The sequence below is a fragment of the Aythya fuligula genome, chromosome 2 (assembly GCF_009819795.1).
Source record: "Aythya fuligula isolate bAytFul2 chromosome 2, bAytFul2.pri, whole genome shotgun sequence".
NCBI lineage: Eukaryota > Metazoa > Chordata > Aves > Anseriformes > Anatidae > Aythya > Aythya fuligula.
Window position 1 is genome coordinate 132289265 of NC_045560.1, and position 15179 is coordinate 132304443.

General features: G+C 39.2%; 2 protein-coding genes across 2 annotated transcripts in view; one reads left to right on the forward strand and one right to left on the reverse strand.

Moving 5' to 3' along the window:
* The window catches only part of CPNE3 (copine 3), a 31562-nt gene extending 23536 nt beyond the window's left edge, over window positions 1-8026 (forward strand). Inside the window, exons 15-16 of the mRNA XM_032181370.1 lie at window positions 3839-4075; window positions 5119-8026. Of these exons, the coding sequence (XP_032037261.1) occupies window positions 3839-4075; window positions 5119-5229 (348 nt within the window). The 3' untranslated portion in view covers window positions 5230-8026. The remainder of the gene's footprint in view (window positions 1-3838; window positions 4076-5118) is intronic.
* Window positions 8027-12412: 4386 nt separating this feature from the next.
* Window positions 12413-15179, reverse strand: part of CNGB3 (cyclic nucleotide gated channel subunit beta 3) — a 32160-nt gene continuing 29393 nt past the window's right edge. Inside the window, exons 14-15 of the mRNA XM_032181143.1 lie at window positions 14606-14752; window positions 12413-12617 (exon numbers count right to left, since the gene is read on the reverse strand). Coding sequence (XP_032037034.1) covers window positions 12413-12617; window positions 14606-14752 — 352 coding nt within the window. The remainder of the gene's footprint in view (window positions 12618-14605; window positions 14753-15179) is intronic.

The following is a 15179-nucleotide window of genomic DNA, read 5'->3' on the forward strand; positions in this document are numbered from 1 at the left end:
TTCTCCGTCCAATCAGTTCCAGTGCCTCACCACACTCTGAAGAATTTTCTTTCAACATTTAATCTGAATCTCCCCTCTTTTAGTTTAAAATCATTCCCCCTTGTCCTGTCATTACCTGTCTGAGTAAAAAGTTGCTCTCCATCTTTTTTAAGCCCTCTTTAAGTATTGAAAAGCTGCAATGAACTCACCCTGGAGTCTTCTCTTGTTCGGGCTGAACATCCCTAGTTCTTTCAGCATTTCTTCTTAGCCTTTCACTGCTCCAGCCCTGTCGCGATCTTTCTTCATAGTTCTTCTCTGGACCTGCTCTAACAGCCCCACATCCTTCTTGTTTTGGAGGCCCCAGCAAGTGCAGCCTCACAAGGGCAGAGCAGAGGGGGACAATCACCTCCCTTGACCTGCTGGTCACTCCTTGTTTGATGCAGTTGGCCTTCTGGGCTGCAAGTGCACTGCTGGCTCATGTCGAGCCTTTCATCCACCAGAACACCCAAAGTCCTTTTCTGCAGGGCTGTTCTCAATGAGTTCTTCTCCCTGTCTGGGACTTCCCTGACCCAGATACAGCACCTCATACTTGTCCTTGTTGAATTTCATTAGGTTTACATGAGCCCACTTCTCAAGCTTGTCCAGATCCCTTTGGATGGCATTCCTTCCTTCTGTTGTATCAGCTGCACCACTCAGCTTGGTGTCATCTGCAAACTTGTTGAGGTTGCACTCAATCCCACTGTCCATGTCATTGATAAAGGTTATAAACAATGTTGGTCCCAAGGCAGACCCTTGAGGGACAACACTCATCACTGGCCTCTGCCTGGTATAGAGCCATTGACCACCACTCCCTGGGTACAGCCTTCACACCAGTTCCTTATCCACTGAATGGTCCACCCTTCAAATCCATTTCTGTCCAATTTGGAGATCAGAGTGTCTTGTGGGACCACGTTAAAGGCCTTATGGGATTCCAGTCAGACAACATCAACTGGTCTTCCCATGTCAACTGATGCAGTAACTCAATCATAGAAGGCCCCAGACTGGTCAGGCACAATTTGCCCTTGGTGAAGCCATGCTGGCTGTCCTGGATCACATCCTTGTCTTGCATGTGCCTTGACATTGCTTCCAGGAGGATCTGTTTGATGATCTTGCCAGGCACAGAGTTGAGGCTCACGAGTCTGTAGTTTCCTGTATTTTAATTTCTATCATTTGTAAAAAATAGCAGTGATGTTTTCCTTTTTCCAGTCACCAGGGGGGCTTTGCCCTACAACCATGACTTCAAATATGATGGAGAGAGACTTGGCAGCTCCATCAGCCTGTTCCCTCAGAACCTCAGGATGTGTGTCATTGGGCATGCATGTACTTGTATGCTCGATGTATTTGTACATTTAGACTTGCCCCTGATGAGTTTCATCAGGTGGTCTGGAATCTGCTCTTTGCTTATAGTGGGAGGGACTTTGCTCCCCCAGCCCTCACCTACAGGTTTGGGGTCTTGAGGGATGTAGGAAGCCTGACGGGCAGCAAAGGCTGAGGCAAAGAAGTTTTAGAGTATCTCAGCCTTCTCCATGTTTGTCATTACGAATTCTCCCTTCTCATTTATCAGAGGAGATAAACTCTCCTTGGTCTTTTTCTGACCAATGTACTTCTTGTTATTGACCAATAACCTTCTTGTTATTTTTTGCGTCCCTTGCTAAGTTCAGTTCCATCTGTGCCTTGCCTTTCCTGATCCCATCCCTGCACATCTGGACGGCATCCCTGTAAACAAAATGACCCCCGTTCCATCAGCTCTCCTCATGAGTCTAATTACCTGGTTCCTTCACCAGCTCATATTTCTACACCCACTTGAGCAACTTAATATCTTGCATTGAGAGGCCCAAAACTGAATACTGTATTTGAGGTGCGGTCTCACTAGTGCTGCATATAAGGGGACAATCACTTCCCTAGTCCTGCTGGCCACGCTATTTCTGATACAGGCAAGGATGCCATTGGCCTTCTTGGCCACTTGAGCACACTGCTGGCTCACATTCAGCTGGCTGTTGATTAGCGCCTCCAAGTCCTTTTCTGCCAGGCAACTTTCCAGCCACTCTTCCCCAAGACTATAGTGCTGTATCGGGTTGTTATGACGCAAGTCATGTATTAGAGTTACTTAGTGAAGAAAATAAACTAGACCTTGGTTCACATCAGATAGCTGAGAGAGCAAATCAACTCAGTCAGAAAATGGTAGGTATACCTCCTGGCATGTAGGTACCAACCTAAGCGATGAACTGTCCTTACTATAAAATTTTAGGTGCTGTATGCACTATCCACCTTGCTCCCTCTTACATATCACATGTGAGATGTTGAATTAGGAAATCTGAAGAACAAGTCTTAAGTATCAAATCCTTTAGATAATACTCCATACAAGTTCAGCCAGTCTGAAGCTATGTATATCTGAACTCATTGATCATAGTAAATACTTCTCTCAGATGTCATAGAAAATCAGAAAATAAAGTTAGCTATTTTTGCATATAAATGTACCTGTGGAAACCAGTTTGGAAAAGAGCTGTGGATTTTCATATACAAAGAAATTTGGAAGCTTTTTCCTTGATGGTCTTTCAGTAGCAACTATCATCAGTACATGTATTAGGAAAGTATTTAGAAACTTCTGGACCTTTTTTTGAGTGCAATATGCCTAGCAATTTCTTTCTTTTTCTACGTGAAAGGATGTATTGAGGAATTTTTGCTGCCTTGCCATTTAATGCATTTAATGCAGATTTTTTTTCCCTAGAATGAGAGAAGCATAAGGAGAGAGAAATAAATCCAGTGATAGGTACTATCGTGCTTTTGGTCATAGCCTTCTGATCATGGTTGTTTTGTAGGCATTCTTGCTGGAGTGGGGAAGAATAGAATGGGTTGAAGCAATGACAAAAGATGGTACTTGAACAGAGGAGAAAAGGGAATATCAATTATTTTAGAGGCATCTAAAGAAAGATAGAAATCCAAATACTGAAGAGAGATTAATAAGAATACGGGGAGTACCTTTGAAACTGGAATTCATGCTGTCCAGTAATCGTCTGAAATAAACCAAATGAAAGAAGACTGCACGTTCAAAAAGTATTTGATGTTTTCCAAACTTTGTAGTTCTAGTTTGTTCGTGGTGCTTCAATCTGAGACAGAAGGTAGGAAGCCAACTTCTAAAGGTCCTGGCAGTATCATGGAAGCAATTCAAGTGATACTTGACTAATTTACCTCTGGTAATTTAGTCAAGGTGGTCCCAGATGCCTAGCTAATAAAATTCAGAAAGCAGCTAGAAGACAGTTAAAGGAATTTAAAAATTATCGCGTTGCTTTTCAGAAGAAAAAACAAATTGTTTTAATCTATAGATTTTAGGAATATACTGAGTAAATGAGCGGCTGTTCTGTTTTTCTTGGTATCACTCTTGTTTTTCTATTCTTACCTGGATGAAGCAACGGGTAGCATTTTATAAAGCTGTCAGTAGACCAGAAAGGAAACAAAAGCAAGTTTCACAAATATATCCTGTCCAAAACATCAGCAAACTGCCTTCTATACCAGCACAAATACTTGGAAAATAGGTTAGCTGTTAGTTTGTCCGAGGATTTTGAGAGTAAAGGAAGGAGGACAACATTATTTTTTGGGTGGAGGGTTGTTGAAAGATTACTACTATTAAAAGATTTTGCTGTCCATGTAAATATCTTTGGACTGTACAAAAGAAGCAAAACACAGATGTTTGTACACTTGAGTAAGTACAATGAGCATGTTTAAAGTCAGAACAGTATATAGGCTGCGTGCATTTTCTAAGCATACGTACCTACATGTTGTCTATTTTTCTGTCATAACACAGTGTTTATTGATTTGACAGCAATACTTTATTCTTCTGATCATAACGGATGGCGTGATAACGGACCTTGACCAAACTCGAACTGCCATAGTTAATGCTTCAAAACTGCCTATGTCCATTATCATTGTTGGTGTTGGAGGAGCAGACTTTGATGCTATGGAGTTTCTTGATGGTGACAATGGAGTTCTTAGGTCTTCATCAGGAGAACCAGCTGTCAGAGACATTGTCCAGTTTGTGCCTTTTAGGAAGTTCCAAAATGTAAGTAATCTGAATGATGTTCTAATTAAATACTATAGAAGTATGCTGGGTTTGCTGGGTTATATACAGTCCTTAGCCTTTGCGGTGTCCTTGAAAGGAACTCTGGAGTCTGAGATACATACTTACCAAATGCTCAAAAAGCCTTGACTTCAGTATCTGTAGAATTTCTATTAGGTAAGCTTATTCATGTTTAAAAAACTTCACTGGTGGTTTGAGCACTGCATTTCTAACAAGTTGCTGCAGGAGAATGACCTGTGTAAATCTCCCTCAGACTTGATTAAACAAATGGATGTGTTTTTCATTTGGGAGGAAGAAGTTACTTTTTTCATTTGGAAAAGTGTTTTTTTTTTTTTTTTGTTGTAGATGTGTCCATTTGTAAATGTGGGTTACTGTCACATTTTAGTATGGTGTTAAAATTCAAAGCTAAGTTGGAAAAGGTGGTCTTCATTAGAAATTGTGTGTGGCCACAGCAGTGGTCAAAAAAGACTGAGATGTGGAAGAATGGAGTCTTGTACAACCAAAAAAAAATATACGCACAGGCTTTGCATGTAAAAAAATATGCACAGACTTTGCAGTTTGCTATGAAAGTCATATCTCTGGAAGAAGTAGATTTAAAAAAAATAATAAAAAAAATTCTTCGCAGTGGGGAAATTCTTCATGGTGGGGAAGATCTCTTTGTATTTTTATTTTTTTTATGAGAGCTCTTTGTTTAATTTTAGTGCAACTATATCAATATCGAGTATGTTTATTGAATAATGTACTTGGATGTAGATTAGTTAGGTTCAATATTCAGTATAAAACTATTCAAATACTTTCAGCTGCTAGAAAAAGGAGCATTTTTTTTTTTTTAATGGATATTTTGCCTTGGAGTAAAAGCAGTAGAACAGGGAAGCTTCCATCTGTCCTGTAAGGGCACTATAAATTCATCTGTAAAGTGTCAGACTTTAAATTCTCCTAGTATAAGAGATGCTTATTACTCGTCTTAAGATCTAATTTAACAGTTGGTGGAGACTGATACTTGGTGTTCTTTTATTTTTTCTAAGTCTCCAAAAGAAGCTCTGGCGCAGTGTGTCCTGGCAGAAGTCCCTCAGCAGGTGGTGAACTACTTCAGCACCTACAAACTGCAACCTCCTAAGAATCCTGCTGCAAAGTGAATGGGTTGAGCAGGCGAGCTGAGACCCTGTGCCTTCTTTACTTGGTGTACCTACCGACTTTGTTCTTGACATGCTTCTATATACATGTATATGCATACCTCTGTGATAATGCCTGTTAGCTTTTGTCTGTGAGAGTTTACCGAGTCTGCCTTTTGAGGGCCAAAATTGTAATCGTTTTAATATTCAGCATTGATTTGTGGGATAGGGCTTCTGTGGGTGTGTTTCATTTTGAAAAGTAACAGGGGAAAAATTCAATACGCAGGGAGGATGAGGAGAATGATGATGAACAGCTGCCTGTTTGATAAATACAGCTAGTGAGAGTGTTCAGTTACTTCAGCAGGGATCAACACCAAGTGCTGCGGTTTCTCAGTGATCATAAAACCAGCCAGATGTGGAAAGAGGGCATATACCCACCAAGCAGATAAAAGTTTGTATGTGCTTCAACAAATTTGGAATACTTCAGGGTTCTGTGTCTATGTAAGCCATTGTAAGAAAATTTTGTCACAGTAGTGATACAGTTACATGAGTGCTAGAACAAAATGTAAAAGCCTTCCTTGTATGCATACTTGACATTTGCTACTTTAGTGCCTTTGGCCAGTGCCTGCCATCCAAGGCTGTATGAATATGAGGGAAATCTCTAACATCTCAGAAAAAATACTGTTGGCCTATGAAGCTACAGCCATAGAGGTTGTAAGATATGTTTAGAGTGTGATCTGTACTGGAAAACAGGAACTTCAGGTGTTTTAAGTAAAAGTCATATATGTGACTATTGATCTTTAAAGAGCAAGGGCTTATTGTGAAGCAGGAATTCACTTTTTAATTGGAAAAGTTCTGTTTAATAACTGCACATTATCAAACAAAGATGTTTTTTGGAAGTCCTACCTATTTATATTGTTTTTGTTATATTTAAAATCATGAATCTTTCTGATGAGCTCACAAGTGAACAGTGCCTGCAGAAATCATGTCTTCCTACTGGGAAGGAAGAGGAAAGATGAAGAAAGTCTCTAAGCTCAAATCCTATAATCATACTGCTTTTCTAGGGCAGACAATTTGTTATATTTTGTTGGCTTGAGTTTTTTCTTCACCATCTTTTCTTTGCAATAGACCTTAAAGTGTAAATCATGCTGTATGTGTGTAGTGGACAGACAAAGCTTTCTTGTCTCCCAGCTGCGTAGTGCTTGATGAGGATCTGTTCTGATCCTATCAGTGTATGTAGATGTAAAGGTCCCATTTATCATTTCAAAATGCCTGTCCTAAACATTAACTTCGCAGTTTCACATTTGAAGTGGTTTAGAATTAGACATCTGCTTGATCTGATTTTAGTTGGTCTAGCTGTAGCATGTAGCATGTACAACAAAATGGACTAACACTAAATTTAGCATTCTCAGGCACCTAAGATGGCACCAGATCATAGTGGATATGCTTGTTCTAGTTGCTGGAGCTGCTCTGCTCTCTTTCCACACTTCTATAATTCTGCCAAAAATCTGAATTCATATTAACGCTAATGGATGAGTATTGAGATTGTCTTACACATCCTGTAAAACATACCAAATGTTTTGTAGTAGTTGACTAGTTACCAGTTATGAATTAATACAGTATTCTACGCTGCCTTTTCCTTGGTGGAAAAGGGTCCTAAATAGTTATAGGAGTGAAATAGTAAGAAAGATTTTGTTTCATGTTAAGCCATGATCTGTATTTTAAAAACAAATTCTTTTCTTTGATTGTATAGAAATACAGAATCATCTCTTCATTGATATGCAAGTGTATTAGTACTTGATACATAATATGTAATAAATTGTCATACAAGATCTGCAATATAAAATGCTACGATCAAGGAAGTGGATGCTTATACCGAACCTAAATCACGCTGCTGTAAACGGATAAAGTATGATTTTTGCACCAGTAAAATGTTTCACAGCCAAGTGGTCCATGTAGACAGATAAATGAATATAGACAAAGCGTTAATACTGTATCTAGTTAAGTGGACGCATACTACTGATGGGAATTCAGGATACTACTGAAATTCCTCTTCCAAAAATATGATGCTGCCTCCGAGTTACATTACAAATTCTTTCTTATGTTGTGGTGGAAGTGCATATAAATGCTTTCAAGTATGTTAATAAGCATAATTGTGCTAAACATCTGCTGCATATAGAATATCTAAAACTTTTTTGGTTTTTGATAATCTTAACATAAATTCAATTTCTGGAGCAGAGAATGCATTCTCTTGTTGCAAAAATGCTCCTGTATTTCTCAAGCTTAGGGAATTAAATAGCATATCAATGATACCTACTTCTCAATGTGCTCTATACTATGTAGAAGAAAAAATGCTTCAGACTGGACAGTGGCAAGAATCATTTTCCACATATAACTTCTTTTAGAGGCATACAGCTAACAGCATGTTGAAATATTTAGAAGCTTCCATGTTAGGCTGAAGCAGTATTCTGAGTCAAGGTATGTACCAAATTGTGAGTCAAGGGGAAGTCAGTTTGTTTTGCCATTTTTTATTTTTACATGCAAAAAATGCCTTACCAGCTTGAGCGTGTCAAGCAAAATATTGTCAAGTGAATGTGCTTGTAGGTCACTTGCACCACCTTGTGACAGAAATGATGTATAGCAGTCTTCATAATCGAGCTTTTTGCAATGTAATGTCTTAATATATATACATGTACAGCAGTGAAATAACCCGTGACCAGAGTTTTGTTTTTGTTTTTTTAAAAAAGTACTTTCTGTATGTATTTCAGTTTGGAAGTTAACTGATTTACAATGCCTATGCATTAAAACTGTAATTTCAGTACACTGCTCTTCTGTCATGTTTTTGTATTCAGCATTTTCCATGAAACAATGAACACTGCTTTTGCAGTTACTATGATGATGGTTCCACAGGCTAAGCAGCTTAGATATATAACAAGTATTATCAGATTAGAGGGAAAAATGCCTTTTTACTCAGTGGTTGTGAATGTGCACAGTGTATTTCATAAAGCATAACATACTGGCTTTTATCAAGATATTTTGAAATTGGATGGTTTTAGCAGTGAGTCTTTCATCCTCTTTGCTGTGTTAGAGTTCCCCTATTGATGCTATTCCATATACTTGTCATCAGTTTTTCCAGGGCGTGTTTTTTTTTTTTTCTTTACAGGAAATGTGCATTTTAAATAGAAAGGCATGAAGATTTATTTTATATTTCATCCCTTTACCCTTAATGGTTTCTTAAGGTGTAGTCAAGTCTGAGATGCTTTATTGGGAAACTGAGACATACTAGAGACATTGCATGGTGTGTTTGGTATGCCATACAGAACCTGGATGAGCTTTGCTGAAAGATGCATCATGTAGGTGCTCTAGAGCAGTTCATTCGATTTCTCCACAAATTAAGAATCCACAGGGTAAAATCAGGTTCTGAAAGTAATGCATTTTACACAAGGAGCATGTCTTGAGGTTTCTTGTGCTGCGTGTTGTTCCTTCTGGTGAAAACCCTACAAATAGTTGAGATTTGGCCCCTCGCCACTCTCCAAAATGGAGGGGTTCTGGGAAGGGATTCAACAACAGAGAAGAAAGATCTCAGAGAAGACCCAGATGTCTGTCACTTAACAAAATCTTGACCTTATGCACTAACCCTTTTTTGTTTCATTTTGGATCTAAGGAACTCAAGGGCTTTGCATGACTGGATAATTTTGAAGCCAGAACTGACAAGCTTCCCTTGCAATCCTAAGCTGTGAAGAACTGTAGTAAAGCAGCAACGTGAGAGATGTTCTGTTGCTGCAGTGTAACACTTACTGCTGAAGTTTCAGACCTTACTTTTATAATATTTGTAAGTATGTGATTGATGAACTTCAGTATGCCAACAGTGGAAATATTTGTTTTGAAGATGTGACAGCATTTGTGTAGGCAGAAGAGGGTTAGATCTTCTGCAGTGAGAACTTTACTCATCCATACCAACATGTTAAAATATGGGGGCTTATGTGCTTTCCCCCCCTTCCATAATGTTTTGAAAACTGTCCTTCAAAAAGTGATGTAAGAAGAACCATGTATTGTAATGAATTTGTAGATCTTTGACTATTCACAGAAGGCCTTAGTTGTGGAGTAGTTTAGCAGTATTTCTAACTTTGATATTGTACAGAGATACTCCTGGATGTGCAATAGACAAACGATTTTGATGACATTTATGATGTCATGCAGCAGAAAGAGGTAAGATGCATTTTTTTTTCTTACGTATCAAATAGAAAGTGATACACAAATAAGGATGGTTCTTCCCATATGGCAGTGAGCCTTTGACCTCACTGTTAATGATGGAACTTTCTTTTTGAGAGATATGTGGCTATCAGCTGTGTCACAGAATGTTTGGAATATGCAGCATATGGAACAAGTCATCGAGTCACCCGGGCAAAGCTCCTGCAGATTCTGGTTGGGCTGCCAGATTTGCCTATGATTGGAGAAGTTCAAAGGCATTATAGGGCAGGCCTAACAGAACGTGTAGCCTACAGGAACGTATATAGCCTGCAAAGGGTTCAAAAGGCCTCATTTTGGCACGATATTTTTCTTATATCTTGACTGGCTGGTCAGCTGAGGAACTGTGTTTTGTTTTTAAGGTATTTGTGTGTATTGGGTTTTTATTTAATACTGCATCCCACTGTGTGTTGAGCTGATGCAGAAGATTGACTGTGGCAGCTCCTTGTTAAAAAAAAAACAACAAAAAAAAAACTGTAGCCCTCTCAAGTGCTGCACTGGATAAAGGATTTACTTTAGTTCATAGGTATGATGAAGCTCAGCCCCTGTAAGGCATGTAGTTTGCTTGGTATCATCAGGCTCTGATGGAAGTGAAAAACTGGAGCAGCCAACCTGTTGGTTGGAGAAAAAGAGCCAGAGCCAGAAACGTAAATCCTGCTTTTTGTAAAATACCTTTGTTTCTGAAGTGGCCATTGAAATGTCCAAGTAGGACATTTTTCTAAAGTATGCCTGTAGCAACTGCTTGCTTTTTAGAGAGAGAGATTAATGCCCAATCCCTTGAGAAGATGAAATGTGTAAATCAGCAACCAAAAGTTAAAGGTCACTCTTAAGGGAAAATATCTTCTCTATTTTTATTCACCAGAATCGATAAAGACAGCTAGAACAAATGCTTTTGCTTTCACAAGTTGGCAGTATTTATGTGATCTGCTTCCCCATTGTGTATGTTGTGAATATTTTTTATTTTACTTTTTTTTTTTCTAAACAATTTTTAATGGCATCTGAACATGCAACGTCATAGCTTTCTGCACTCAGCCATACTGATCACAAAAGCATGTCACTGATCAGAAGTATAAGGGGAGGAGAGAGAAAGATTGACAGAAACATAAGTAACCTCAGCAACAGTAGTGCAGTAACAAGAAAAAGGACAACTATGGGAAACCAGAAAAGAAAATAGAAAAGAACAGACATGAAAATTAAGAACAAACTGGCAACCATGAAAAACAATAAGAAAGAAAGAATAAACAGGAGAGGGAAAAGGAGAAGCAGGAACAAGACAGAATAAGAGAGAATGGAGAGCATGGATCAACCAAGAAACAAGCTGTACTGAAACCCAGTTGGATCTCTAATTCCTATTACAGCAGGAGTTCTCTCTTCAGGCTCAAGGTTCAGAGGTAGGTATGCAAATCTGCCCAGTTGCCTCAGGAGAGGACAGAAGGAAGAAGAGGAGCTGGGATAGGTTCTTTCTTGAGTAGCCTCTACTTTTATATTTTGTACCCAAAAGCCAAGTCACACTAGCCCTCCGAATTCAGCAAAAACACAGCCCAAAGCACCATCTATTTCCTTTTCTTCTCTTTAGCTTCAACTTTAAGGATCTCTCCTTCTCCTGCTGTAGGTGATGGAGACATACTAATGATCAGAGACTCATTAGTGGTTCCTCTGTGCATAACTGCGGGTGGTTTAGGCTTAGCATCTGCATTCGGCTCTTCCTTTTGTGCAGGGGGTGCAGATGAGGCTGCAGGCTCAGGGGGTTTCTTCTGTTGTTCAGGTTTCTTCTCTGGTTCGGGTTTCTTCTCTTCTTCTTCAGGTTTCTCTGTTTCAGCTTCATTTTCCTAGAATCAAGAAATCAAATGTTTTCTAGTGCTGCAGAAAAAAAATGGGAAGTAGTTCTGTATATGCAGTGGTAAGGCACAGCAGGGATGCTGTAATTAATGGCATGCAATGTATGTAAGCCTGCATTCAGCAACCAAAAATTTTGTGGAAAATGCTATTTCAAGATCAGAATGTCAACAATAAAACCCAGGAAAAGCTTGTGGGTACTGATAGTATCTGCTTCTCATGAATACTGCAGGACGAAACAGGCACATTCCGGGGCACACCACCTTTCCTCAAATTTTACCTTGCTTTATGTACTTATACTAGTATAGAAAGAAAATGTGTTATGTAAATCTCAACATATTCCCCAGTGCCCCAATTCCTTGTCCAAGCCTATTTGCTTTAAAGTTCATAAATACACATTAAATTTAGTGAATTTTCTGCTTCAATCATGGTATTGTTATAATTAATTTAAGCAAGTTCTTCATTTCACTTATAAGAAGGAAAGTATAAAGATATCCAGCTCAACCATAAAAGCCAGAAAAAGATTCTGCCACCTCTGGGCAAGAATTTAGAACTGAGCAGGTTCTTACTAATAGGAATGTTTCTCAGAAGAGAGTATAATGTGGGAATTACTTTTAATCAACTGAAACAAATTTTCTCATAAGTGTACTATATTACATATTTAATCAGATTTAGCTGTGTGGTCTTAACTTGAAATTTTGTCCTCAGTATTTGTTATAAGCAAAGTTCTGACTTTGAATTGGAAAGTTTGCTGTGTGCTTGAGTCAGCTGGAGCAGATTACTGTGTTAGGATATGCCTACATTTACTGTTCTTTACATAAGATTAGAAGATCGGATGCTTTTAGTGTCTTTGTAAGGTCTATTTTATCCTTACTTTCCTAGAGGATCTTTGTTTGCTTTCTTTGCTTTGCTTTTGTTTTTTTCTATTCTGCATAGAGTCCAGATCCAGGAAGATTTGAGCCAAATTTTAGAATCAGCGTTTACAGAGATTAAGTACCATGATTATATCTCAGCTACTGGGAATTTCTGCTGTTGATTGCAGTAAAACTATATTTTTATTTATTCTGTTTGCCCAAGCCCTCCCAGAATATTTCACATTTCTCTCTTCAGCACCTAAAAGAATCTATTCTGTTTTCTGTGGTGTTACCTGAATGTCTCGTTCTCTCTTCAGCTGCAGCAGCTTGGCAAGACCTGCTTTTCCTTTACCTCCAAGCATCGCTTTAAACAATTTTGGAGTTTCCTGTTTCTGCCCAAACAGACCAGCCAAGCCCCGTGGCTGTTGCACTGGTGGTCCAGGAGCAGGTTTCCCCTTCTCCTTCAGCAGCACCCTGGAGACAGGAAAGAATGAGAACACACAGCACTGCAGTGAAACCTAGAAAAGTTCCTGCAAAACCAAAATGCCACATTCATGGATGAAAACCTGACACCTTTTCTAGCCTCTTTTTTTTTTTTTTTTTTTTTTAATCCCAGATGCAGTGGCAAGAGCAAAACTGATAAGGGTAAGGGTTTTACTGGCTTTGGCATCACTTAGTAAACTGCAGGCTGCTATTCTAATTTGGAGTTCTTTTTCTATTTGCTGTAGTCTAAACTAGTGCAGGCTCAAATTAAGGTGTCACAAAGCAGATGAGAGCTTAGTAAGGTGAGAAATAGTTGAGGGGGGTGGAAGTCTCCTACCTGACCTTCTAGATGCAAATCAAGAGCATTTATTTCTCTATTTGGAGTTTAGCTGATGCTTGTGTAAGTAATAGTTAACCAGCCTTTCAGTGTGGCACATCTCTCACAGATTAGGTTAGGGTGGGCAAGAAAGCAGGAGAAAGTAGTGTAGGACAGAGAATCAGAAATAAGTTTTGATGCTTGTACCATTATTTAGAAAGATGATGGAAGTCAGAAAGGTGATTGCTGGTGACCATCAGTCAGTGGATTTGTTCTGCCTTTCTACCTTCTAGTGTTGGTTTTGACAACCGGCCTCTCTGAAGATTCCAGATGTGAAAACAGGTGAGCAAGATCTGTGTGTCTGCATTGTTTGGTGCCATGGGCATCACATCGTACTATTCAGGGGTCCATCACTGAGTCTGGAAGCCAAGTATGTATGCTGCTGGTCTTCAGTAAATCTGGATTCCAGAGCTGTCGAGAGACTTTTGCTTTTTTCAACATTCATTACTGTCACAGGCTGTCCCCAGTGACTGGCTGGCACATCCTGCTTGACTTAGATAGAATTTAAACTGTTCAATGTTTTTGGCTAGTAAACTTTTTATACTGTCCAATATAAATGTTCAGATTCAGGTTTCCTTTTATTCTTGTTCTACCTTATGAGCTGGGAATGCCATGGACAAGAGTTCAACAGACCATTTGGGGAAATTTCCTGCAGATTTGACGCTTATGCTTTTCAGATGGCCCATTCTGCATTAGGTCCCGTGTTCCTCAGGGATGTAATGATTCGCAAGGTGCTGTCATTTGATAACCAGAGTTGCTGAAACAAGCTGAATGCAATCATTTGCTAGCACTTTCATGAGCAAAATGTCATGCCTATGCTAGCATTCTCTGGTGGAATTTTAAGTCTGGGATCGTTCTTCCAAACTTTGATGCCAATGCAAGGCAACAGCTAAGAACAATACGAGTGCTGAAGTCTACTGGTAAAGACAAACTGATTTATGCACTTCAACCTGATACAAGGTACTCACTTCTATAGTCTTATGACAAAATATGACCACATTTTGCCCTGTCAAAGCTAGGATAAACTGTGATCCTAGCAAGCTACAGCCAAAGCAAGATGAGAAGCAGTTTCTGTTCAAAATCCCATTTCAGAATCCATTTGCACAAAATGCACACCTTTCAGATCTGTGTGATTATCTTTCATCTTTTCAGGCCTTACGTTAAATCCATTTCTAACTGCTCTTTGAGACTTTGGAAAGGCATATGACTGTGGGTGCATTGAAGCATATCTCTTTAGAATTAATTGCAGATCTTCAGTTGTACCCTTGAAAACCTACAGCTTAACTGGCATCTGTCTTGCAATCTGTTTGCCTTGGCTACCTAAGGAGTCCTGATGTTCATCTGTTATCTCCTATTTTGTTACCTTAAGTACAAGGGAGAATTCAGCTGTGTTCAAGACTTTATTCTATTTACCATGTTCCCATAACTCTTGGATTACCTGCCAAGACTATGACTTCTGTTAAGTATTACCAGACAAATCTGACCCCTAAGTACAAACATGCATATATTTGTTGTTCTTCCAAGAAATGCAAATGCATCTAGAGCCACAACTGTCTGTTCTGCAGCTAAACAATGTGATTTAGAAACTGTTATTAGGACATACTTTGCTTTCTTCATCAGAAGTTTTTCTGAGTCAGGATAGTGTACCAGGATTTCGTTGAGTGTTTTCTTGTCTAGAATGAAAAGGTTGGCAAAGCCATGAGCCACTACGTTGGCAGTCCTTCGATTTCCTCCGCCTGCAGCTAATAGGCTGCAATGAAAATAAATATTGTCAGTTACTTCATTACTTGCCCTAGTCAGGAATATCTTTGCTGGTGGCTCTCCACTGCAAAGCTCACTTATGTACCCAACTGTTCTGGCTGATGCTGCAAGAAGGCAAGTTGTCACTTCTGGTTGGTATTGTGCTGGTCCTAAGGACTGAGAAAAGTCTTGCTGGGTAGACACCCAGGAGACACTACTGCAAGGACTGAATTTGTTTTAGTCTGTGTGCGAACTTGGCATTTCCTCATTTTTATTGCTGGAAGTGATTTAACACCATAAGGAGAGCAGAACAAGTCCATTACTACTCAAAGCATTATTTACAATAAATGACTCTAAGAATTATAATTTTCCTGAGTGAATAACTTCTGTTGGTCTCTGTTTTGTCCCACATATCACATCTCACATTTGGATGTTGG